Source organism: Pogona vitticeps, chromosome 3 (genome assembly GCF_051106095.1).
Source record: "Pogona vitticeps strain Pit_001003342236 chromosome 3, PviZW2.1, whole genome shotgun sequence".
Taxonomy (NCBI): domain Eukaryota; kingdom Metazoa; phylum Chordata; class Lepidosauria; order Squamata; family Agamidae; genus Pogona; species Pogona vitticeps.
The window spans coordinates 144,390,854-144,416,246 of record NC_135785.1 but is presented as its reverse complement, the minus strand read 5'-3'; the positions used below and the strand labels follow the sequence as shown (position 1 = coordinate 144,416,246).

At 41.0% G+C, this 25,393-nt stretch overlaps 1 protein-coding gene across 13 annotated transcripts in view; it reads right to left on the bottom strand.

Annotated features, from left to right (window-relative positions):
• Positions 1 to 11,041: 11,041 nt before the first annotated feature.
• Positions 11,042 to 25,393, bottom strand: part of LMO7 (LIM domain 7) — a 163,417-nt gene continuing 149,065 nt past the window's right edge. For all 13 annotated transcript variants that reach the window (XM_020783502.3, XM_020783503.3, XM_020783504.3 and 10 more), the window contains 7 exons: positions 25,252 to 25,308; positions 23,411 to 23,463; positions 22,702 to 22,921; positions 20,596 to 20,901; positions 18,279 to 18,387; positions 15,965 to 16,067; positions 11,042 to 11,786 (listed from right to left, as the gene is read on the bottom strand). In XM_020783502.3, the coding sequence (XP_020639161.3) occupies positions 11,764 to 11,786; positions 15,965 to 16,067; positions 18,279 to 18,387; positions 20,596 to 20,901; positions 22,702 to 22,921; positions 23,411 to 23,463; positions 25,252 to 25,308 (871 nt within the window). In that variant the 3' untranslated portion in view covers positions 11,042 to 11,763. The remainder of the gene's footprint in view (positions 11,787 to 15,964; positions 16,068 to 18,278; positions 18,388 to 20,595; positions 20,902 to 22,701; positions 22,922 to 23,410; positions 23,464 to 25,251; positions 25,309 to 25,393) is intronic.

Sequence of the window (25,393 nt, the reverse complement as noted above, 5' to 3'; positions counted from 1 at the left end):
AGTCTTTCTGCTACTCTGTCAAAAGTCCATTTATTCTGAGGTCCATGTGGAATTGATTCCTTGAAATTGCTTCCACATATGTGAACACCACTGCTGCTTCTAGCCCTAATAGCAAAAAATCTGATCCCTCTGCTGGTTTATTCCTGCAGTGGAAACAGGCCCTTAGACTTTTAATTACGTCAGTCTCCAAATCATTGTTTGAGATTAGATCAACCTCTGGCTTACATTTTGGATTCCCCCCTCCACCTCCTGCTTTTCATACTACCTAGTCTGATGAAGAACTATTTCATTCATTCATTCATTCATTCATTCATTCATTCATTCATTCATTCATTCATTCATTCATTCATTTGATTTTTATACTGCCCATCTGGCAGCCAAGGCTACTCTGGGCAGTTTACAATAATATAAACAAAAATGACAAAATAAAAAGAGCAGCTACCAAATAAAATGTAAGAAATGCACAACAAATAACAATAAGGAATATCATAACGCATCATACAATATAAGAAAATGAAATAAAGATAAAATAGAATAAAAATTAAATTAAATTAAAAAATAAAAACATGGCTGTTGATTGGATGTTTAAGTATTAAGGTACTATTGTATTATATTGTTATAAGATCTGAGAAGGCCTGTCTGAATAGCCAGGTTTTTATTAGCTTTGAAAGGTTCCCAGTGAGGGGGCCAGACAGATTTTGGGTGGGATACTGTTCCATCTTTGCAGGGCAACCACCAAGAAGGCCCAGTTTCTGGTAGTCACTTTTCAGGCCTCTCTCGGGGTCAGAACTCTTAACTGCCCTGCCTGCAACAATCTTACCAGATGGGCAGATCTAATTCAAATGGTATCAAGGTCCTAAATCATTTAGGGCCTGATAGGTCCCTTATTGGGGAGATGATTGACCCCTGCAGGACTCCACAGTTGAGAGTACATGGAGCGGACAGCATCTCCCCAGGCTGAACTCTTGAGGTCTACTGGAAGATGGTCTTCCAGTAAAGACTGGAGCCAGGCCAAGGCCTGACCTCTGATCCTCCAACCCAGAGAGCCTCCCCAGGGAGATACCGTGGTTGACAATATCAAAGGCTGCTGACAGGTCAAGGAGGACCAACAAGGCCATTTTGCCCCCTCAGAAGGTCATCTTGCAGGGTGACCAATGCTATCTCCATGCCATGACGTGGTCAGAACCTGGACTAGAATGGATCGAGAGCATTGGTTTCCTCCGGATGCACCTGAAGCTGATCGGCCACCACCATTAACTTGCTGATGAAAGGAACATTGACTACTGGTTGATAGTTGTTAACATCATCAGCTGGTAAGTTGGGCTTTTTCAGAATTGGCTTTATGAGTGCCTCCATCTGTTAATGGTCTGGCCGCTTTCAGGAGCCAGGCTGGGCAAGGATCTAGTGAAGAGGTGGTGGCCCTACAGTGGTCAAGCACCCTGTCAACCTCGTTACAGGCTGAAACTGTGTTAAAGTAACCAGCCAAGACAATGCAGAGGACATCCTGACTCAATCTACTGATAAAGAAGAGAGATCCAGGTCCTGACAGATGGCCTCCACTTTGTGTTTAAAAAGGGCAAATTGGTCACAGGAGATGCTACTAGGAGGCCTACCACTGTGACCAACTCTGGATAAATTGTGTACTATGTGAAAGAGTTCAACTTGATGGTCTCGGGCTTCCCTTTTCTGGGAAGCAAAGTAAGATCTTCTGGTAGCCTTCACTTTGGCTAGATAGATGCTAGATGCAATTTTTGTGACTTTCAAATTGGCTACCATCAGGGGCCATCTCCAAATGCTTTCTAGCCTCCTCCTATTTCACTTCAACGTCCACAGCTGCTGGTTGTACCAAGTTGCTGGTAGGAGTCAAGAGTGGAGGGGGTGTTTAGAAGCAATCATGTCAGCCATCCTGATGGCAGCAGTATACCATTCACCCACCAGGACTTCGACAGGACAGCCAACTAGGTCAGCCAGTATCCCCTACATCGCATCTTGGAAGCCAATGTGATCCGATAGCCTGCAGAGGCGGACCATCTTAATAGGTCATTGTTCCCCAGGGGAAGTGCCACTTAGAGGCTGCATTTTATCAGGTGGTGATCCAACCATGACAGAGGACTGACACCAGGCTGGTCACCCTCAGATCATTCTCTCCCTGTTCAGTTAAGAACACCAGGTCTAGTGTGTGGCCCACCACATGGGTGGGTCCATTAACAAACTGGGACATGTCTGAGGAAGCCATGGTTTCCAAGAACTCGAGCTGGAACTGTGACCCCAATCTCGGCATGGATGTTGGAATCCCCCAGGATAAGGAGCCTGGGGGACCTCAACACCACTGCTGAGATGAAGTCTGTCAGCTCCAGAAAGGAGAGTGCTAGATCGTGGGGAGCACTGTAAATGAGTACTATCCCAAATCCATCCCTGGTCCCTTTTGATACATGGAGGGCCCCAAGGCCCAGGATGCTCAAGGCAGAGAACCCGACAACCTCTAAGGTGTTTTTGTAGATAATGGCAACTCTCCCTCACCAACCTTCTAGTTATGTAGAAGAGTTACGTAGTTATCAGCTTTTTTGAAAGTTTGTGCGTTTTTTGACATTTTTGGCTAGTCATAGGAAGACCATCTCTACCATTGGGCAAAATGAGGCAGCCATGTCAGATCACACATTTTGAGTGGCATGAAAGGAAAACAAAGTTGTCATTTGCTTTGTCAATGCTGTATTTTTATTGGCAAAGAAAGGAAGAGTTGCTTTTGGAATTTTCTGTATCATAGGCCAAAATAGTTTGGCTTGTGGCCCAGGGAATATTTGTTGTCCTGACTCATGCAACAAAATATCTTGGGCCAATTGAGCCTAATAATAGTACTGCCCAACTGAGGACTTTGGATCTTTGAGCTGTTGCCTTATGGTCCATTCAAATGTCCCAATCTCTCAGTGTGGAGCCTCGTGGCGCAGTGGTTAAACAGCTGTACTGCGCCAAAACTGTGCTCACAACCTGGGGTTCAATCCCAGGAGACGGCTCAAGGTTAACTCAGCCTTCTATCCTTCCAAGGTCAGTAAAATGAGCACCCAGCTTGCGGGGGGGGGGGCAATGTGTAGCCTGCATAATTAACTTGTAAACTGCCCAGAGAGTGCTTGAAGCACTATGGGGCAGTATATAAGCAGCACACTTTGCTTTGCTTTTGCTTTTGAGAGGGCAAACATGAGAATGTATTTGGCTCCTAATTTTAAAAGATATGCATTTGTTTTTTAAAAAAAGATGTCTCATATCAACTGCATTTACATACTGCCACCTTGTGTCTAAAAGCATATTTGTTCTGTTATCAAAAGGCCTAACCCAAGTTTTGAAATCGCTACATGAGTAGACAGCATTTTGAGGACACACCTGGCATATGTGGTTTGAAAACTTAAGGGTAGCTATGTATTCTCTCCTCCTAGGACCGAACAGCAATTCTGGTGAAGTACATGAAAGAGGACACCCTTGCCCCAGTACCACAGCCCCAGTCTAATTTGGGTTCCCATGTGACTTTTATCAGCTTTTTAATGTCACTGGCTACCCATCTCACATCTAGCTGTGCTCTCAACATTCATGGAGTTCTGGAGAAGGGAGACACCATGACTGCAGCTGACACTTACCTTCAGTTCAACAGCATACAAAACTATTTCTCCTTCCAAGTCTATCAACTACATATAAGAGGAAACCTACAAGATAAAAGAAAGTTGGAAATAGGAGAAAGGAGGTGGGAGATGGAGACAAACTTGAGAATTACTTGACTGAGTAATATCAGAAGGTCCAACCAGACTGGCATTAAAGTCTTCATCAAAATGTGTTGATCCACAACATGCACACATTCCAAAACATTATAAGCCTGACAGGAGATAGTACAAATAAAAATACAAAAGAAGAATAAAAAGAAGTTAGCAGCTTATTATAACACAGTGGGCAAAATCCTGTTACGTAGCTTTGCACCCCCCTATCCCAAGGTTCCCTAAGGCTTCACCAGGGCAAAAGGGAACCTCAGAAACTGAAGGAGGAGGAAACAGGAAGCTTTTAATTAGGATACAATGTTTCTGGCACCTGTAAAGTTACACAATAGGATTTTGCCCAATTTTTAAAAATCTGGAGTCATTTACCAAACAGAATACCAAGTCAATAAGTTTCTATGCAAAAAGAAATTGAAATATATAATTAGCCCAATAAAATAATACCATGATTATTAATCAACACTTAGCATGACACTCATGGAAAATTCACAGAAGGGCAGGGAAGGTATCTGGCCTTATTGGAAACACACACCCATTTTTTTGGTAGAAAAAAGGCATTCATCCCCTAATACTGAGCATCCCAGAGGCATGAGCATAGATAGCCCTAGTGGGAGACCCCCTGGGTTGAAGGTGCTGTTGCTAAATGCCAGGTCAGTGAAAAGAAAGACAACTAATATCCAGGAGTTGATCTTGGATGAATATGCTGACCTGGTTTGTCTTAGAGAGAGCTGGTTGGATGAATGAGGATTCTGTTGGTGCACCATCCACCCCACTGCACAACAGTCTCCCAGCCGTAGCTGGCTGATCTAGTCTCAGGCGTAGTGCTGCAGTTGCTTTGATTAGTTGTGCTGAAGGACTTCAACATCCATGTGGAGACCATTTGGCTAAAGATTTCATATTTACCATGGTGACCATGGGCTGTCCCAAGTGGTATCTGACCTCTCTCATGTTGTAGGGAACACTCTACCTGGTTTTCTGTACTGGGCAGGATTATGATGACCTGGGCGTGGAGGAACTCTCAGTAGTTCTGTTGATCATTATCTGGTAGAGTTTAGATTTACCGGAACTCTGAGCCTCTGCAGGATGGAGGGTTTCCTCCAGTTTTTTTTTCAACCACCCTACAAATCAACAAATAAATTTGTGCTTTGTCAGTTCATGGGGGGGGGGAGCTTCTTGAGTCATCCCCATCTCTAATTGGGAACCAATTAAGGTGATGATGCTGGCATACAAAGCCCTAAATGGTTTGGGACTTTGATACCTGGCAGAACGCCTCCTTCCAATGAGATGTGACCATCCTACATGATCTTACTAAGCTGAGCAGTTGAGAACATTGACCCTTGGGGAGGCTTGAAAAAAGAAGACCAAATCCCGGTACTTCTCAGCGGTTGTTCCCCGTCTCTGGAATAATCTCTTGCCCAAAATTCACTGGCCTCTTCACTGGGAATTTTCAAACGGTTCTTGAAAACATGGCTCTTCAGACAGGCCCTCTTGGAGCTTATAACATCATAATACAGTGGTTATCTCAGCATTCATATTATCAGTTCCACCACCTTGCCTTTAAATTATCTTTAACGATTTTGAGTTAATATTATGTTGTTTTTTGTATGTGTACTGATGTTAATTTTGATTTTCCTTATGCTTAGTGTTTATGTTTACTGTTTTTACATTATTCAGTATGTTATTGTGTTGTAAGCCTCCCAGAGTGGTCTTGGCAGCCAGATGGGTAGTATGAAAGTCAAACAAACAAATAAAGCCAGCCAGCCATTTCAGTCTGATTTCAGGCCTGGCCATGGAACAGAGATGTGTTGGGTTGTCTTGGTGGATGACCTGCGCCTGGAACTGAACAAGGGGAGTGTGTGTGTTCAGATGGCCCTTTCAGCTATCTTGAAACATGTCTTAGTTACATCCCATTTGGATTACTACAATGTACTCTATCTGGAGCTGGCTTTGAAGAGTGTTTGGAAATTTCAGCTCATTCAAAATGCTGCAGCTAGACAGCTGACTAGCACTGGCCCCTTCGCTGGATATTTTCAAAAGCCAATTGAAAACCTGGCTGTTTAGGCAAGTCTTCCCTCCACTTGATTTACTTTTTCCCCCCATCTTGAGCACTGTCTATTGATGTGTTACTTTGTTTCTATTATTTTAAATTGTTTATATGTTGTTAGCTGCCCAGAGTAGACAGTTGACTAGATGGGCGGGGTATAAATTCAATAAATAAATAAATTATAGGAAGCATATTAGTTCCTTATTACAATAACTTCAGTGGCCACCAGACTGTTTCTGGTCCCAATTCAAAGTGCTGATTATTACCTATAAAGCCCTATATGGCTTGGGTCCAAGCTATTGGAAGGATTATATTGACCCATATGAGCCCTCTTGACTTTTAAGATCTTCTAAGGAGGCCCTACTCTTGGTTCCAGCACCTACCCAAGTTTGTTTGGTGAATGAGAGTGGGAGGGCCTTCTCAGTGAAACAGAATTTGGAAAGCCAAGTACTGAGAAGCTGCCCTGAGAAGCCAGGCTGGCCCCCTCCCTATTGTCCTTCCATTATCGGACAAAGACCTTTTATTTTCAGGCAGGCTTTTAAGCAATAAGAAATGCTATATTTATTAAACTTAGAGATGTTTTAAAAGTTTTTTTTAATTTTTTATCTTGTTTTCATTTTTATATATATTGCTTTTAATATGCTATTTATATGGTATTTTAAAATGGTTGATTATTGTATTGTTTTATTTGTTGTGAGCCACTCTGGATCCCCTATGGCATAGGTCAGGGAACAGGAGTAAATTACCCCAAATGGGGTAAAAGTGAAAATCCTGGGGGTAATGAGCAGAGTGCTACCCCCTCCCTCCCACCCCCACCCTCTGCAGCCAAACCTCAAATTGTAAGCTACCTCTCCCTGTTACTTCCTTGGTTGCAGCAGGGTACTTGCAAATCCTCTGTTCATTCAGGGATCGGAGATAAGCCTGCTTGATTGGTTACAGCTGTGGATTAACCCCAGGCAATCAATCCGGGGCTTCTGAATGACTGCTTCCTCTGGAAATGACTGCAAAGAAGCAGGAGGAGGGGACGGATCAAGGAGCAAGCAAGAGAAGGAGGAAAGAAAGGTGCGAGAGACCGAGGACTTCATCAAGCTTATTTAAATGTATCTAGGAAATGGAGGGAGGGAGGAAATGGAGGGAGGGTGGGTGGATGGGGTGTGTGTGTGTGTGTGAGGAAGAGAGAGAGTGAGTGAGTGAGAGAGACTGACTCAAAACTATGAAAAAGAACAGGCAAGAAAAAGAGAAACCTTGAATTAAGGCGGGGGGAAGGGTGGCTTTTTAAGGTGCTGTCTAGGTTTGTCGTTGCTTTCCTTCCAAGAGGTTCTTTAATTCTTCCTCACTTTCTGTCATGCTTTTGTGTAGTCAATGAAGCAGAAGTAGATGCTTTTATGGAACTCTCTGGCTTTCTCCATAATCCAGTGCATATTAGCAATTTGGTCTCTAGTTCCTCTGCCCCTTCGAAATCCAGCTTGTACTTCTGGGAGTTCTGGGTCCACATACTGCTGAAGCCTGCCTTGTAGGATTTTGAGCATAACCTTGCTAGTATGTGAAATGAATGCAATTGTACAGTAGTCGGAGCATTCTTTGGCACTGCCCTTCTTTGGGATTGGGATGTAGACTGATCTTTTCCAGTCCTCTGGCCACTGCTGAGTTTTCCACTGATGATTATAAAAAAAGCACACTGGTCCTTTGATATTGGGCTGTGGCACCAGGGTGGGTGACATGGCCTTTAGCCCGATTTGTTCCTTTTTGCACACATAGAATGATTAAAGTGGTAGGGAAAGCCCCCTCCCCAATTCTGCATTGGCTGTCTCTAGCAAGCATGTCATTGCTAGCACCACTCTGGTAGCCACTGACAATGATTAAACCCTTTGCGAGCTAGCAAAAATGTAATGCAACTTGCTAGGCACGTTGGACACCTTACTACTCTCTATACCACGTGGCTGGAGTGCAATGTTTTCCAGCAAAAATAGCACACATCTTTATCAAATTTGGTGCATCCTGCTAGTTCGGTACACAGCCTGTATAGATTCAATAATATTTTTAATTCAAATAATGTATGATTTCCTTCTTTTCAAATCAAGGGGGTAATGTCGGCATATATAAATTATTTTGGGGGGTAAAAGGTAAAAAAGTTCCCTGATCCCTGCCCTATGGGGAGAAAGGCAGCATATACAAAATATAAATAAATAATAAGGGATAGTGTCCAGGGAAATAAGGTCAGGCATCTGTATGATTTACATTCATTAAATTGTGTACTGGTTGCAATAATGAAAAGGTTATGATTTTATATTGCTTTTGCCTTGGGAAAACAATTATATGTCAGTGGTGGTTTAATTATCTGGCTACAGAGCCAGAGATTGGGAATTTGAGCTCCCACTGTGTCTCCTGTGAGTAGAGCCAGGCTGTGTGGCCTTGGGGCTACAGTTCCAGGGTGCCCCCAGAAGGAAATGGTAAACAACTTCTGAGTGTTCTCTACTTGGAAAATCATGAAAAAGATCACCATAATTCTGAATTGACTTGACAGCACATTTATTATTTTTGTTCAAAAATACCAGACACAGTCAACCAACATTATAAAAACATTGACTGGTATTATATAACAGATAAAAGTTTTAACAAAAAAACCCAAGTATCTGTTAAATATTGGCACAGTATTTAATTCCTAATATTTGTTCATAATATTTCCATATTTTTGGTAGCTCTGATGGTGTTATTTCTGAGATCTGCAACTGCTTATAAGATGGTGTGAAATTTCTTGATGTTGTTCTCAAAGCACCAATGATTGTGGAGACCCCTGAAGTGTGTTTCATTCCCAGGTGAGATGTTTTGATTGCCAGATCCCTGTATTTTGTTAGTTTTTCTAATTCTTTATTTTCAACTCTGGCATTCCCTGGAATTGCAATGTCAATGATCCATATATTTCTTCATTCTGTTACTACTACTTTGTCTGGTGTGTTATGTTCAAGGTGTCTATCAGTTTGCATGCAGAAATCCCACAAGATGATGATTACTGACATGAATGATTATGTATCAGAAGTATGCCAATAAAACTACAAATCATTCTGTGTGATGCAATCACACATTCAAAACACTGCTGTACAAAGTTGTACAACTACAATTAGTCTCTTCATCGTCATTCACTATGGCCATCATTTTGGTAATACTACAGATTCAATCTACATGGTGATTTATGTGGCAACATGGAAACTGCCTACAAATTTTATAGCTCACCTTTAGTGTAAGTCAAGGCAGTTTAGTGGTTTTCATCTCTTATTCTGCATAATACTACCACAGCTGCAGTGTGATCACAACTGGAGTTGGTTGTTGTGGGTTTTTCAGGCTCTTTGGCCGTGTTCTGAAGGTTGTTCTTCCTAACGTTTTGCCAGTCTCTGTGGCCGGCATCTTCAGAGGACAGCACTCTGTGCTCTGGTGTAGTTGGCTTGGGAGTGCAGTATTTATGGCTGTGAGATAGGCTTTTGTCTTTTTCTGTAGATGGGTGATTAGTGTGTATTGTTGTGGGTGTATTGTTGTGCTAAGGAGAAGAGATTATCTGTTCCTGTGGTTGATGGGTGTCATTAGCTGGTCTTTTGTGTGTAGTGATCTCCTGTCCTTGTGGCTGGGTAGAGTTCGTTGACCTTTTGCACGCTGTAATTTTGAGAGCTGGGAGCCAAGTTTTTTTGAGCTTCACACTTTCCTCTTTTTGTTGAAACTGTGCTTGTGCTTGTGGATTTCAATGGCTTCCCTGTGCAGTCCGACGTAATGATTGCTGGTGTTGTCCAGTATTTGAGTATTTTGAAATAGAATTTCATCCCCAGTTTGTTTCAGGGCATGTTCAGCTACTGCAGATTTTTCTGGTTGTTTTAGTCTGCAGTGTCTCTCACGTTCTTTGATTCTGGTGTGGATGCTTCATTTTGTGGTTCCGATATATACCCGGCCACAACTGCAAGGAATCCGGTATACTCACCAGTGTATGTGGCCAGCATCTTCAGAGGACAGGAGTCAAAACTCTTCCTGTGCTCTCGTGCAGTTTGCTGGATAGCTGAGTATTTATAGCTGTAGGATCAGCTTTTGTCCTTTTCAGGAGATTGGGTGATTATGATGATCAGTGTGTTTTTGTTGTGGATGTATTGTTGTGATAAAGGGGAGAGATAATCTGTCACTGTGATTGATGGGTGTTGTTAGCTGGTCTTTTGTGTGCAGTGATCACTGGTCCTTTTGGCTGGGTAGAGTTTGTTGACCTTTTGCAAGCTGTATTTTTCAGTGCTGGGAGCCAGGCTTTGTTGAATTTTAAACTTTCTTCTTTTTTGTTGAAGCTCTGCTGGTGTTCGTGGATTTCAATAGCTTCCCTGTGCAGTCTAACATAATGATTGCTGGTGTTGTTCAGTAGCATTTTGAAACAGAATTTCATGTCCAGCTTGCTTTATGGCATGTTCAGCTACTGCAGATTTTTCTGGTTGTTTTAGTCTGCAGTGTCTCTCATGTTCTTTGATTCTGGTGTGAATGCTGCATTTTGTGGTTCCAATATATACCTGGCCACAACTGCAATGTATCTGGTATACTCCTGCAGTGGTGAGGGGGTCCCTTCTGTCCTTTGCTGACCGTAGCTTTTTTCATTTAGAAGACTGGGTCAGTGCTCAGGCAGTTCAACATGAGGAAGCCCAGCATCTCTGGCCAATGCCTAGCTGAGGGGTGGCTTCTAGAAGTTTAATGCTCAAAATGCTCTGTAGTGTGGGCTTTACACGACAATTGAAGAGAGATGGAGTTCCTCACTAAAAGAGCCATGTCTCAAGGTTCCCGAAACCTAGAAAGCTTCAGAACCTCTGTCCAAGAGGGTAGAGAGAAGCAAGGCATACTCAGTACTTGGCTTTCACCCTGAACATTTAAAGTCGCCATCGACTCTTGTGAAACAAAACTTTCCAATAAAACTCATCAAGACACCAGAGAATTTCCTGAATTAATTCAAAACTCATAATATAAAATTCTAACATGCCTGATTTAATTGCTGCATTAATCTGATTAAGAAGGAATATTATACAATATTTCCAAGTCAGGTTTACTATAGTTTGATAACTTTTTGAAACTTTGGGTTACTGATGCCAAATAAATAAGTATAAAGAAGGAATAGTGGTAGAAGTTATTTACTCAAATGAAATTATACTCTACTGTACATTGCTGCAGCTTCTTTCCTGCAGACTTTCTTCCCTCAGGTAAGATAATAAAAATACAATTCAATTCACATAAGTGCAGCATCAGCAACTTTATTTACAAATACAAAATAAGTCAACATAAGGAGAAATTCTTCAGTTCTAGTAACTTGTTTGAGGTGCAAGTAAAGTTACATTTTCCAAACATAGAACAAAAAAAAGTTTCACAAATAATTCCCCTGTTGGATTTTAGTATTAAAGCACAATGGAATACTAAGTCCCAAGCAAACAGACTGAAGTATACATTTTCGTTTTTAAAAGGGTAATATTACTTAAGCTTAGAAACTGAAATATAGACAGCATGCCCTCTGATGCCATTTTCATAATATTCTGAAGGACTCTATAGCGTATAGCATATACATCAAAAATAGAAACTGTAGTTATAAATCCGTATTAACTCACTAATGCTCATTTTAAAGAGCATTAAAAATACCATATATTACTGGAAAATTAAAGCTAGCTCCTAATTAGCATCCACCATTCTGAAATTACCAACTTCAGGTTTCTTTCCTGTTTGTAAAAGGATGGGATTGTACAATTAACTTAAACCTTGGATACTTTTAATCCAGAAGAGGTTCTGATTACTTTCTCATAAATAGATTGAAATAAATTTAATGGAAGGATACAAAGAATTTCCTACATGACTTAAACAGGCAAACATATTTAAAAAAAAAAAACACCACACACAATACATATTTATAGATCTACAGCAGCAGCTTCCTCCTCTATCTGTAGCAATTGTTTCATATTTAGGCTTGCATCACATAATGGTTGGCTGTCCAGCTGTTGGAAGGAAGAGAAAGATTAATTAGAGGGTGCAGGGGGGGGACCCTTCTTCAGAATAAGCAAATTTTCTAAAAAATCAGATATGTTTTGCATTCTAGCTATTTCGTGCTCGTTTCCACCAAAAATATTTTAGGAAAAGAATCTCTTTTTCTAGTCCTCTAAGTGCACTGACCTTTAAGTGAAACTACAAGCAGAGCGGCTTGCCTGAACTCCTCTTTCAAAGAGCAATTATTATAATTCAAAAAGCCACCAGAAGGAGCTCTTGTAATAGAAGTTTGCCTTTGGGCATGCAAAAGACCAAACAACTGAGGACAGGCAGGAAAAGCAGTTTGAGAGGTAAGAGAGAGAGGATTGATATCACATCAAAGTAGCAGTTGTTTGAAATTGCTGGAGTTTAAAGCTATATGCCAGTGGAAGCTTCATTCCCAATACAGTGGTGCCCCGCATAGCGAGGTTAATCCATTACGGATTAACCCTCGCTATGCGGAATCATCGCTAAATGGGTAGGGGAAACGTATTGAAATGCATTAAACTTAGTTTAATGCGTTCCAATACCTTGCTTACTTACCCGTTCAGCGAGGATTCCCCTTGCCGGCAGCCATTTTCGCGCCCTCGCTAAGCGAGGGCAGGGCGCGAAAACGGCTGCCGGCAGCCATTTCCGGGCTTCCGGCTGCCATTTTGGAACCGCCGATCAGCTGTTCGGCGGCTCCAAAATGGCCACCGCAATACCCGATCTTCACAATGCGGGTTTTCCCCATTGCGAAGATCGGGTATGTTTCCGTATAGCGATCCCGAAAAAGGGATCGCTATACGGAAACATCGCTATACGGTGCACTCGCTAAGCGAGGCACCACTGTACAAACAACAGCTTGAACCCATATTTACAAAATCTAAAAAGCAAAAAGGCAAAGGTAGAAAGCATTCAATAAGGAGGAGAATAGCGTATCCTAAAATTTGATCCCAAAAAATCTGCAGCTCTTTCGGATAACACCTCCATGGATAACATAAAATGAATAGTTGTTATGGGTTTTCTGGGCTGTTTGGCTGTGTTCTCAAGGTTTTTCTTCCTAACGTTTCACCAGTGTATGTGGCCAGCATCTTCAGAGGACAGGAGTCAGAACTCTTCCTGTGCTCTGGTGCAGTTTGCTGGATAGCTGAGTATTTATAGCTGTAGGATCAGCTTTTGTCCTTTTCAGGAGATTGGGTGATTATGATGATCAGTGTGTTTTTGTTGTGGGTGTATTGTTGTGATAAGGGGGAGAGATAATCTGTCACTGTGATTGATGGGTGTTGTTAGCTGGTCTTTTGTGTGCAGTGATCACTGGTCCTTTTGGCTGGGTAGAGTTTGTTGACCTTTTGCAAGCTGTATTTTTCAGTGCTGGGAGCCAGGCTTTGTTGAATTTTAAACTTTCTTCTTTTTTGTTGAAGCTCTGCTGGTGTTCGTGGATTTCAATAGCTTCCCTGCACAGTCTAACATAAAGATTGCTGGTGTTGTTCAGTACTTCAGCATTTTGAAACAGAATTTCATGTCCAGCTTGCTTTATGGCATGTTCAGCTACTGCAGATTTTTCTGGTTGTTTTAGTCTGCAGTGTCTCTCATGTTCTTTGATCCTGGTGTGAATGCTGCATTTTGTGGTTCCAATATATACCTGGCCACAACTGCAATGTATCTGGTATACTCCTGCAGTGGTGAGAGGGTCTCTTTTGTCCTTTGCTGACCGTAACATTTGTTGTATTTTTGTGGTGGGCCTGAATACTGTTTGTAGGTTGCGTTTTTTCAAAAGTTTCCCCATGTGGTCGGTGACCCCTTTGATGTATGGCAAAAATACTTTATTTGTGGGTGGCTGTTTTTCCTCTTCAGTTTGGTGTTGTTTTCTTGGTTTGACCGCTCTTGTAATTACATTCTTGGAATAGCCATAGGCAAGAAAAAAAGCCCTCCGCTCTTGTGGGCCTTTAAAAAAGGAAAGTAAAGCAGCCAGTTGACCAAGTTTGAAGGGAATGTGAAAAAACAATGGAGAACAGGTCTTATTAGCTGCATTCCATAATTCCTGAAATTAAAATTAAACAAGGAAAGAAAAGCAGCCGGTTGATAAATTTTGAAGGGAATTGAAAAAACAACAGAGAACAGGTCTTATTAGCTGCATTCCCTAATTCCTGTAATTAAAAATTCTTCTTTTAATTGTTTGAAAAGCTAGCTTTTGACTTAATGAAACTATCTAAGCCAATCAATTTCAGTTTTTTGAGAAGGGCAATTGACCCAAAAGGAGGATCGGAATCCAACAACAGTTGATATAACAGCAGCTTGTGTATATGGAATAAACTCCCACACCCTCTGCCTTCTGAGATCCCAGCGGTGTCTAGATTCATTTTAGAGCTATTTACATGACAACTTGCATGTTCAATTGCTTCCATACTATTCAAGTCATATCTAGTTTGGCCCTTAGAAAGTGAAAACAGAACAGCCTATGCAATTTAGAGAAAAGGGAAGCAAAGAAATAGGTGTGTGTTGAGCGATCAAGTCAAAGTGTATTTGCAAACATAATTTTGTAATGTGAAAATTAAGCCCACGTTGCTCAGGATGCTCAACTGCAGGCTCCAAAATTCCTCTCTTCCTCTCAATAAGCGACCTGAGAGACTAGAGAATGGTGTTCTAAGTCCATTGACTGCACCAGAAGACAATTTCCTGTGGCTACTAGTTCACTGCTATAATGCACAAATGGGAGCTTGCAAAGTGTCCAGTGAAGCCTCTGCCTTATTACAAGCGTGCAAAGCCATCCATGTAGCCTAGCCCCACGAGCTGTCCATATATGTGTACTGTCAAAGATGGATGGATTTAATATGTTGCTGCATGATAGCAAGAAGACAGTAGTCCTGAATATGTTATGTTAGGGCTACCTGCACACAATCTAAGAGAACAGGCAGAAAGTGAGTGCAATATGGATCCCTCTCAAAAAGGCACAGATACCTATTAGCAAACAAATCAGATTAAATACATGACAATGTGGTGTAGTGGACAGAACAATGCACTAGGACTCAGTCAGGAGGCCATGGAAACTCACTGGGGGTGTGGGACTGGTAAAACCACTCCTTAAATATCTCACATACCATGAAAGCCCTTTTAGGGTCACTATGAGAGGGTTCCAACTTAATGGCACAAGTACATGGGAAAAAAGCAAATAAAAACTTAGACAACAGCACACATTAGTTCTTTCAATAACACATGAGTCATGAGAACTCGAGTTTCCTCTCTGTTCCAGTATTTCAATAAAAATATCTGAAGATGTGAACTTGCTGCACAGAAAATTAGTTCATTTCAAGATATATACTCTGATGTACATGTTCTATTGTTTGGCTTAGATATGAGATATCCCTTTAACAGGGAGAGATCAGCCCTTCATATGACAGATACAAAGAAAGTTAACATTAAGACCCCTTATAAATGAATTCATAACCTATGCCACATTCATAAGAGAGAATTGACCCTAGAGCAAAGGTGGGATGCAGCCCCTTCCCCCAAAGCTGATTTTGAGCCCCCTCCCCTCAAAAAAAAAAACAAACAAACAAAGCTGGAGATGGGTAAATTAGCTTAGCTGACTGGATAGTGTAGTGATTTAGGTATCTGGCTGTGGAGCTACAGGCTCAAAGCTCAAACTCCAACTGTACTTCCTGGAATAAAAGCCAACTTTTGTGGTCTTGGGTCACAGTCCCAGGGTGCCCACAGAAGAAAGGAATGGGAAACCACTTCTGAGTATTCTCTACCTGGAAAACCCTGAAAAAGGGGTCACCGTAAGTCAGATTGACTTGACTACGTTTCTCTGCTCCTGGAGGTATTCAGTAGTACCAGTTATTGCATGGGATGGTTGTAGGTCCCCCTCCCATGAAGAAGAAGAAGAAGAAGAAGAAGAAGAAGAAGAAGAAGAAGAAGAAGAAGAAGAAGAAGAAGAAGAAGAAGAAGAAGAAGAAGAAGAAGAAGAAGAAGAAGAAGAAGAAGAAGAAGAAGAAGAAGAAGAAGAAACCAGATGGATGCCCAGCCCCCTCCTAATTTAATCTTTTAAAAACTGGCAATTTGGGGGCATTACAGGGCCCGGTATGGCCTTTGGGGGCCCCAAGCCCACCAGGTTGCCCACCCCTGCCCTAAAGGGACTTGAATTGTGAGAAGGAACCATACTACGTACTTTTAAATCTGAGATAGCAATCATTGCAGAAAAGTTCATTGTTTCGGATGCGGACTTCTGTTCCAGCCTGTGAGCCCCCAAGGTCGCACTCACAAGCAACACACTGCCCAGGGAAAAGAAAGAAAAGAATTAGCAATTCCAAAACTGGCAATATCACCATCAGAATGTGAAAATCTGAACATTCCACCCCAACTTAAGTAGTAAAGAGGAATGATCCAGGGGTTAGATAAGTTAATCTTCTTTCTGAAACAGGAGTGATTTATTTGGCACAAAAGTCAAAAGCAGCAGTTTTTGGCACAAACAGTTTAGATAGGTCACGGGATCTGCTTTTAGTTCTGTTAGTCCTGCCTATTCCTTGGAGAGCACAATCTGAGCAAGCTCCTGTTTACAATGATACCTGTCCAAGAGTTATACAATTAATTCTTCAATATGCTGCACAGCAAAGGTTTGTTTGTTTGTCTGTTTGTCAATAGTGCTTTCTGCACTGCAGTTCTGTTCAAATGCATGTTTGAAGCCTTTTAAAAGGCTCCCAACCCTGCCAACCAGTACTCTCTCTCAAAGTAAGAATGGGAACCCTATTTAATCATTCTTTTATACAAAGCTGCACATGTTGCAGTTTTCAAAAGAGCATTTAGGCTGCAACGGTACACACTCCCTTCCTGGGAGAAAGTTACACCTGATGCAAAGTAATGCCCACTTGTCAGTAAGGAGGTACAGAAGTGGCTTATGAAGGATGTATTTAAAAGGCTGCTTTCTTATTGGGTTTTAGTGGCTGTAAGAACACCTCAGATTAAATTATTATTTTTCCATTTTATGTGATTACTACGAAACGTCTGAAAGGAACACTATTTTAAAAAGAGATTTTTGATTTTGTAAAAAAAACACATTCTACTATATTGCTTCTTAAAGGTGCTCTACCATATTATATTTTCAATACAAATACAACTCATTAACACATAAAAAAGAGCCAGCTTAATAATGGAGCTATAGCAATCATGTACTCTACACTTGAAGTTACACTAAAATCCAAGTAATTCTACTGGCCCTCTGGAATAGGATATGGAATTTTCAGTGTTTTTTCACTACAGCTGCCACAATCCATCAGAAACGTACCAGCCTGAATTCTGACATCTGTAGCAATATAACAAAATAATTAATAAAATAAGACTCAATCTGTCAGAAGAGTTTCGGCACAGACACCTGAGGCCCAGCATATTCTTCCCTGCAGCCATTGCAGAGGAAAAGCAAGTTAGACTTGCTAAGCTCCACAAGAAACAGAAGGGTTCATGGGATTATGGGCTCTGTATACGGTGCCTTGTTCTCCACCAATATCCTGAAGGCCATGGACAAGCAGACTTATTCCTCTTTCTTTCTTTCTTTCTTTCTTTCTTTCTTTCTCTAACTAACTAACTAACTAACTAACTAACTAACTAACTAACTAACTAACTAACTAACTAACTAACTAACTAACTAATATAAATAAGTTAAATTACCCAAAGGTCTCTGGCACAATAAAAATACAATAAAAAGATAAGACAATTAAAATACAATTAAAATATATACTCTAAAAATTGCCATCAGGACCCACAGTTAATATTATTTCAATTAAAAGCCTTCTGGAACAGGAAGGTTTTGACTTGGCGCTGAAATGTCATCAGCGTCGGCACCAGACGAATCTCAGTTGGGAGGGCATTCCATAGTCTGGGGACACCTGCCGAAAAGGCCCTTTGTCTACAAGCCATCCCTCTTACCTCATTGAGGGACAGCTCTTTCAAAAGCGCCCCCTGGCTAGATCTTCACTGCCAGGTAGGCACATATGGAAGGAGAGAAAGAGTTCTGAAGGTATGCTATTACTGAAGTGGTCAGTTCCAGCTGGCCTCAGCCAGTGTTTAGCCCTCACAGCAATGCCCCACATGTACAGAGGAAATGGCTGAGGGTAGCGGGGAGACATTATTCTTTCCCTCACACATGTGCTCCCCTGATTGTGTGAATACAAAAGAACAAATTGTATATCTGAAAATTTTAATTAATCTATTTCAGAGTACACATGGTGTGTCCTTAATGCTGAATGGCAATTCTGATGTCTGCAAAATTACAGGAGACCACTAAGAGTACTGCAAAATATGTGTCACCTTACATCAGGAGTTAATCATTCAAACACCTCAGTCTGGGTGTGAGTAGAAAAAAGTTGCTGCATCAGTTTAAGCAATCTAGCACATGCTTGATTAGCAGAGCCTGAAACTAGATTTCTTTGTTGCCGTACAAGCTGCAAAGCAAAGCTTGGCACTTCCATACTGTTTTGCCCACCTCTCACCTTAAAACAATGTAAATGATAGCAAAGACCAAGAGATTCGATGATCATGGCTGCTCCTTTGCCCAGAACGTTTCTACAGTATGAACACGTACGCTTTCCACTCACCGACCTAGATACAGAATGAGAATGTGGCTGAGAAGCAGATTGTAGAAAACCAGACAGAGGCAGATAATTGAAAAGAGAATGTGATAGAATGAGTACTGAAACAAGACCCAAGATGGGTGGGAGAAATCGGGAAATTGTTGACCTACAATGGAAAACTCACAAGAAAATGATAAAGCTGTAATTTGAAGGATTACACAAAATGCTCAAGTTCAACTAATGTTTCACACAGGCCTAACATAAATTGTTTTAACAGTTAAAAAAAACAATACTGAATTCAGAAAACAACAACATATGGCTCAGGCTCTTATCTCACTCCTGATCAGTGGGAAATTACGAATGCACTTTAAAAGTAGCTTGTCCCAAACCCAACAGCTGTATCTTGTTAGACAACATGATAGTAGGCTGGGATATATACAACAGAACCCCCTTTGAAGTCACACCAAAGGAAACTTCTGTGGATAGTACTGCAGTCAAGTCCAGACTCATTGCTGACCACCAACACTTTAGAAACTAGGCGCTCTCTGCTGGGCTCATACACTTCTTTCATGCAGGGTCCCCTGTCAGTTCCTTAGCTATGAAGCTGCACGTTTTACCATGTTGCCTGACTTGTTCTTAAACTAGGATCCAGAATTTTAAAGTAAGGAGATGCAGTATATAAGGTAAGGCTACTCTTTAAAACCAGTATCGTTTACACAATATCCCTACACATAACTGATCCAAGTATTCAATAACCCCAGAATAAGGAAGAGTGGGGCAAGGAGTAACTTTCTGTGTTGGTACTGTGTTGTGTGCATCCATGTCCACACTTTAAAACAAAATGGAATACTGGCCTTTCAGTCATAGAAAAATAATGAATAAGCATGAAATGCACCTTCCATGATTTAATTTTTTTAATGTCAACTAATGTATAATGCTTGCATATGCCTCTCAATTTATGTAAAACCTGTGCTTATTAATACTGACAATATTTATTGCAATGTTTTGGGATAGATCCTGTCAGAGGGCAAATAATATCGGAAGAGGAGGAAATTAACAGATTTAACAACCTAAGTGCTAAATGTATGTTCAAAGTCTAATAAATAGCATGTGTAAACCAATTTTTATATCAGGTAAATAAAGATAAATTGACAAAATTGACAATAAAAGGACAAAAAAATGGATAAATTTTGGAGAGAACACACACTATGATTCTATGAAATATTTGTACCACCTTTCTAAAGTTTCCTACACCGTGAGACTGGTGGGAGGGCTGCTAGCCCAGATAGTGGGGCTTCCCATCTTGGCCTGACTGGCAACAGCCTGCCCTACACACAGCGTATGTACAGACTGCAGTGGGGACGACGGATACACGGGAGACACTCTGGACTGAGCTGGTGTGGCTGTGGTGGGACAGGAGGAGGAGGAGGAGGAGGAACCAGCCCCAACTGAGGAGGACCAGTGAGCAGATGAAATGGACTCAGAAGCTTGTGAGGCCAAGAACAGAGAAAGCGTTCTTCACAGAAGTCTGGGAGGTGGCTTGTCGCCATGACCCAGAGTCAGGCAACTGGGTGGACTTGTAAGTGTCCCCATAGATGGCTGCCTACATATGACAGGGAAAACTAACTAGTGTAAGGTGCATTGGGCAGAGAACCAGTGACGAGCCCACTGTCGCCACTGAAAAAAAGCAGGAGCGCACTCCTACAACTGAGCCACTACACCAATCCCTGGTGCTGACAGACAGCCCATCCTACATCACAGTCCCCAGAGCAACGCAGCCAGGTGCATGTGGAGCTTGGTTCAGCAACTGGGGAAGAGTTACAGTCCTGGGGAAGCCACTAGGGAGTCTTATGGCTTGGCAGGAGAGGGAGCCTATGGTGACCACCTGCAAGGTGGAGGAGAAGGAGCTCCAGTCCACTCCCTAAGACTGTGACTCTGGGAACCAACAAAGCCGGGGCCGGGAGTGAAGATAACTGCCCAGCTCCTTGTGGACATTGGGTTATGTCAAACCCATTGGCCCTTTAAGTTGAACTGGTGTTTTGAATAAAACATTCTGCTTCTGCAGCAATTTGTGGTTTCATCATGGAAGGGTAGCCGGAGGCCACTCATATACACTTTGAACTGTATTTTTAGTCTCTGTAGAAAGAGAAAGATTCAACATATTCTTTCTGTACAGTCATTTGCCAAAAGGAAATAAAGAAAACATTATGTGTTGGCAAAGGCTTTTCAGACTTACCTGCTACGTTGTTGGGTTCCAGAATGGGAAGCAGAAGTTGGTGACTGAACATGGGGAACAGGAGATGGCGCAGAGGGGAGAATATGAGGCAAGGAGGAAGTCTTCACAGAACTGGCTGAAGAAGACAGCGGGTTGGACGAGGGAGTACGCATATAGGCACGGTTTGAAGTGGACACCACAGGAGGCACATGGCGACTAAAATCATGACTGGATGACAAAGACATTGAAGATGCAGACTGATTCATCCAAGAATGAGGCCTCCAATAGTTTGATCTTGAGGAATCAAGATTATCTAAACTCTCCCCTCTGAAAGAAAAATCATAGGTAACTATATTTTGTCAATGTAGGGGAAAAGGCAATGTAATTAAATTGTGTATTTTGGGACAGTGCTTCAACAGGTTTATTCAAATCACTTGTTATAATGAAAGGGTACCCAAAAGAGTACATCAGAATTAGAAGATCTTTCCCAAAATGCTGCATAGCTAGTTCTACACACTATGGGAAAAAAAACTTCAGGCATGTGTTTCTTGAATAGCACTCCCAAATGGAACCATTTTGAAAATACAAAAGACTTAAGAGCAAATGATGATATAGTCAAAAACCCACACAAAAGTATTCAAATACATAAGTAGACATCATGATATAGCAAAGCATATGCTATTCAATTAAAATAAGCAGGCCATCCATGGGACATGTCCAAATCATTGAAACAGATCTAGAAACCACTCTTAAGTTCAGTGACATAGACATGTGTTAATAAAGCAGTGTTCTTTAATTTGGGCATGTACAAATATAGCTCATGCAGTCTGCTGGTGTAGCCCCTGAAGATCTTCAGAGGAGGCCTTTCGTTCATTCCCATTGCCACTACAGGAATGTTTGATGGAGACACGAGAGAAGCATTTTTCTGTGGCTACCCTGAGGTAGTAGAATGCCCTCCCTTGGGAGATCAGGTTGGCCCCCTCTCTTTAATCCTTCTGCCAATAGTTGAGGATCCATCATTTTAGGCAGTCCTTTAATAACCACGACTGAGTCCCAGGTTATTAGTTTTTATGTCTTCTAAGTTTGCTTTTAAACTTTTAAATGTTTTTAATTACTTAATGCATGTTTAATTATTGTCATAGTTTAATAGCTTTTTAATCTGTATTTTATTGTATTCTTAATTTCACTTGTTTTAACATTGTGAGCAGCCTTGGGTCCCTTCACCGGGAGAAAGGTGGCCTAAAAATGGCACAAAATCAAAAAAGAAATAAACAAAATATAATGATGCAGCCATAGCTTAGATAGCTTTTAAAGAAGCCGGACAAATTCCTGGAGACCGCAACACAGGTTGGGTATAGGGAACCTCCAGTTACTGGGAAACAGTGAGGGAGAAAGCAGCTTCCCTCACACCCTTCCTTGGTTAGAAGACAAGCCTGTGAAAGAAGAAACCAATCCCTGTGTCTGTCAAGTGACAAAAGATATCTCTACGTAGGTCCCCCCTCCAGTACAGAAACAGGCTGCCTTCCACGTACATACGTACATATATAAAGCATGCATACATACATGATCCAAAGGCCCATGCTGTCACTAGTTCCATATGTTGACAGTGGGATTTAAATGTGATTCACAGATCAATTTGTGAGAAAGCCTGTACATTGGGCACTCTAAAGCAAGGAAGAACATCATCTGCCAATGCCCAGAACAGGTCTGCTCAAACTCCAGAGGCCTTTTCAAATCTTGGGTGTACCTGAGAAGAGCTTTTTTCAGTTTCAGTCAATATGTGCCCATGCCCAAATTAAGGAAGAACCCTTTTCTCAACAAACGTAGCTCAAATAGGAATCAAAAGCACATTGGTTCACAAGCTAATCTGGTGAAGCATCAAAATATACTTTTAAAAAAGTCAGGAGTGTGTGTGTGTTTGCTGTTGTTATTACTGATTTCTCACTATACAAGGGAAAACTTCATTTCTATATATACATATTTTAATAACACCTCTCTATATTAGTACTTTAAACTAAATGAAACTATTCTGAGGGAAAGCTTCACAAATGACAGTTCCACCATAGCTTCAGCATCATGAAGTTCAAAAGAAAACATGGAGGGAAGGCTTCCTAGCATCTCCATTACCTCCTCATTTTACTGCCAAGGAGGGCAACAGGCTCTTTATGCATGCTGGAACTGCGCTGCCTAATCCAGCTATTGTCAGTATGTAGGGGTGTTTTCTTTCTCATTTCCTGAAGAATCTGCTGTCTTTCCAGCTCAGCTGCTGATAAACCCTGTTCCTTCTGAGATTTCTTCTGTGAGTCACCAACATTCCATGACTGATCGGAGAGTTTGTTTTTCATATCTAATTTAAAAAAAATTAATGAATCAACTGAAGATGCAGAAAGCACACACGTATCTGAAGAGCAGAGAATATGTAAAAAGAATATTTTCTATAATGCGTGAATATTTTGCATGCCTCAAAGAATTAGTCATGATTCATGACAAAGTAACAATAGAAAGGTGTAGCACCACACACATTTTTGTACAAGCACGCATTGGGGAAGAATGATGCTAGAAAATTAACTATGACTAATTCCATAATCTAACCACCAAGAGAAACAATAGCATCTAATATTCAATAATACATAATATAACCTAACACATTGACACATATCAAATACATTGTCTATAATCTGAAGGCTGGACTTAACACTGGAACCATCATCTTTTAATAACTCAGGCTTACTACATGGCTAGTGACAAAAATAGTCTAATATCCAAGATTAGGAAACACAGGGTTCACCCATTATTCATTTTAAAATATATTATATTTTCATATCATAAAACTCACCATTTCTGTTGGAATGATGATCATCTAGATCTGTAGTTGATCTCGATTTACTTCTAGAAATAACCAACAAATTATGTAATTCATAGATACTGTAGAGAATTTACAAGTAGTACATTAGTGTAATAAAGTGTCACACATGTAACAGTGCTTGGCCATCAGAATCTAGAACAGATTTGGAGATATCACTGACTTATGAATTCTACAGAATAGAAATTAACATGCAAGTGAATGGAGATACACTTCAGACAAACAAGAGACCATATCATCTGCATACAGCTCATATAACTGAACATCTTCTATAATATGACTGCATATTACTTAAAATGCAAATTGTTTTATGTGCATCACAGTATTAGTCAGTAGAAGTGCACGGTTGGAAAAAGGTTAGCTCAATCTTATTTTTGTTTTATTTTAAAATTAGCAATGAAGGTTATGCAAATATATGCTAAGGTCAACAGGACTCCTGGTGAGTTCAAGCAGCAACAACTTGGACATTCACTCTGAGAGGAACAGTTTTAGAAGATGGGAGATGGCTCCCATGTCAGTGTTTACTAGGTAGAAATGAGATGATGATTACAGTATAAAATTTTATTATTTAATTGCAGACATCTGCATATGAATTCTAAATGGCAGATATAATAAATAAAAATGGAACAGGAATCCTGAATAAGTTTTTCAAATCATGCTGTATGAATACATAAACTCAAGCAAAGAATGTTGTCACTGCTAGTATTAATGCTCATTTATACAGCCACTCATTGTTTTTATAGTTTACATTGCACAACCATGTGGGTGAATAGCCTACCACAAAACATTTTGTAATGAGAATAATGATGATGGTGGCTAAAGATAAACAACTGGAATTATATGGGCTGGCTCTAAGCAGTGCCCGGTGAGAAGTCTTCTTTTCATTGACATACCTGATAAATATGGTGGAAATAACAGTAGAACATGTTCTCTTTTTATTCCGAAAGCCTAAACATTCTAAAAGCCTAAACTCACGATACTTGTACATGTGTTGCCAGCAGATGCTGCAAGTGTATTTCACTGAATGATCTAACATTAACATAGCCAAAATGACATTTCATTTTGCAAAGCCTCCATGAATGGTCTTTTAAAATAAAATATTTACGCAGTAAAGCAGAAGTATAGTGATAGGCAAACACAAAGAATAATAGCTATATTATTAAATTATGCCCCCCTCACATTGCAAAACTTCAATGTGTCAGTATTAAAGATGCCACATCTTTAATACTGTTTAAATCAAAATTTAAGCACTACCACCAAGAAATGAAACATTTCCCTAAGGTATGTCATAATTTCTGCATTAAAGGACATATTTTTAAAAGGACATAATTAAAAACAGGGTTGAATATATTACAGTGTAACAGTGTGTTACACCAGAGGTCCCCAACCCATGATCCGCGGCCCGGTGCCAGTCCATGGCCTGACGGGGAGCGGGCCGCCGAGATAGACCTCCTGCCCCACCCCCTGCACACACTCACCTCCGCACAGACCGTTTGCACTTGCGTGCACGCTCCAGCATGCACGTGCGAGTGCCGTGCTGCTATTTGCGCATGCACATGAGCGCTCACATGCATGTGCAAACGATGGTGCAGTGCTTGTACTGGCGCTCACATGCCCATGCAAGAGAAAGCGCATGCTTGTTTGTGCATGCGCACAGGCGTGGGGGATGCCCCGCCTTCTCCAGCCAGTCCGCAGACCAAAACAGGTTGGGGACCGCTGTGCTACACTGTAATATAGAAGTATATCATGAAACAACACACCCTTACTTTCAAATCTCACATTAGCCTAATTTATTAGAGGGAGCACACTTTTACCTGTCAGCATTAAAGTAGTTTGATTGCTCATCTGAATTTCTTGACGGCTCATAATGTCTAGAATAAATACACATAAGAATGAATAGGTTATACAAGATTACAGACACATCTGGCTGGTATTGCAGGAAGATACTGAACCATG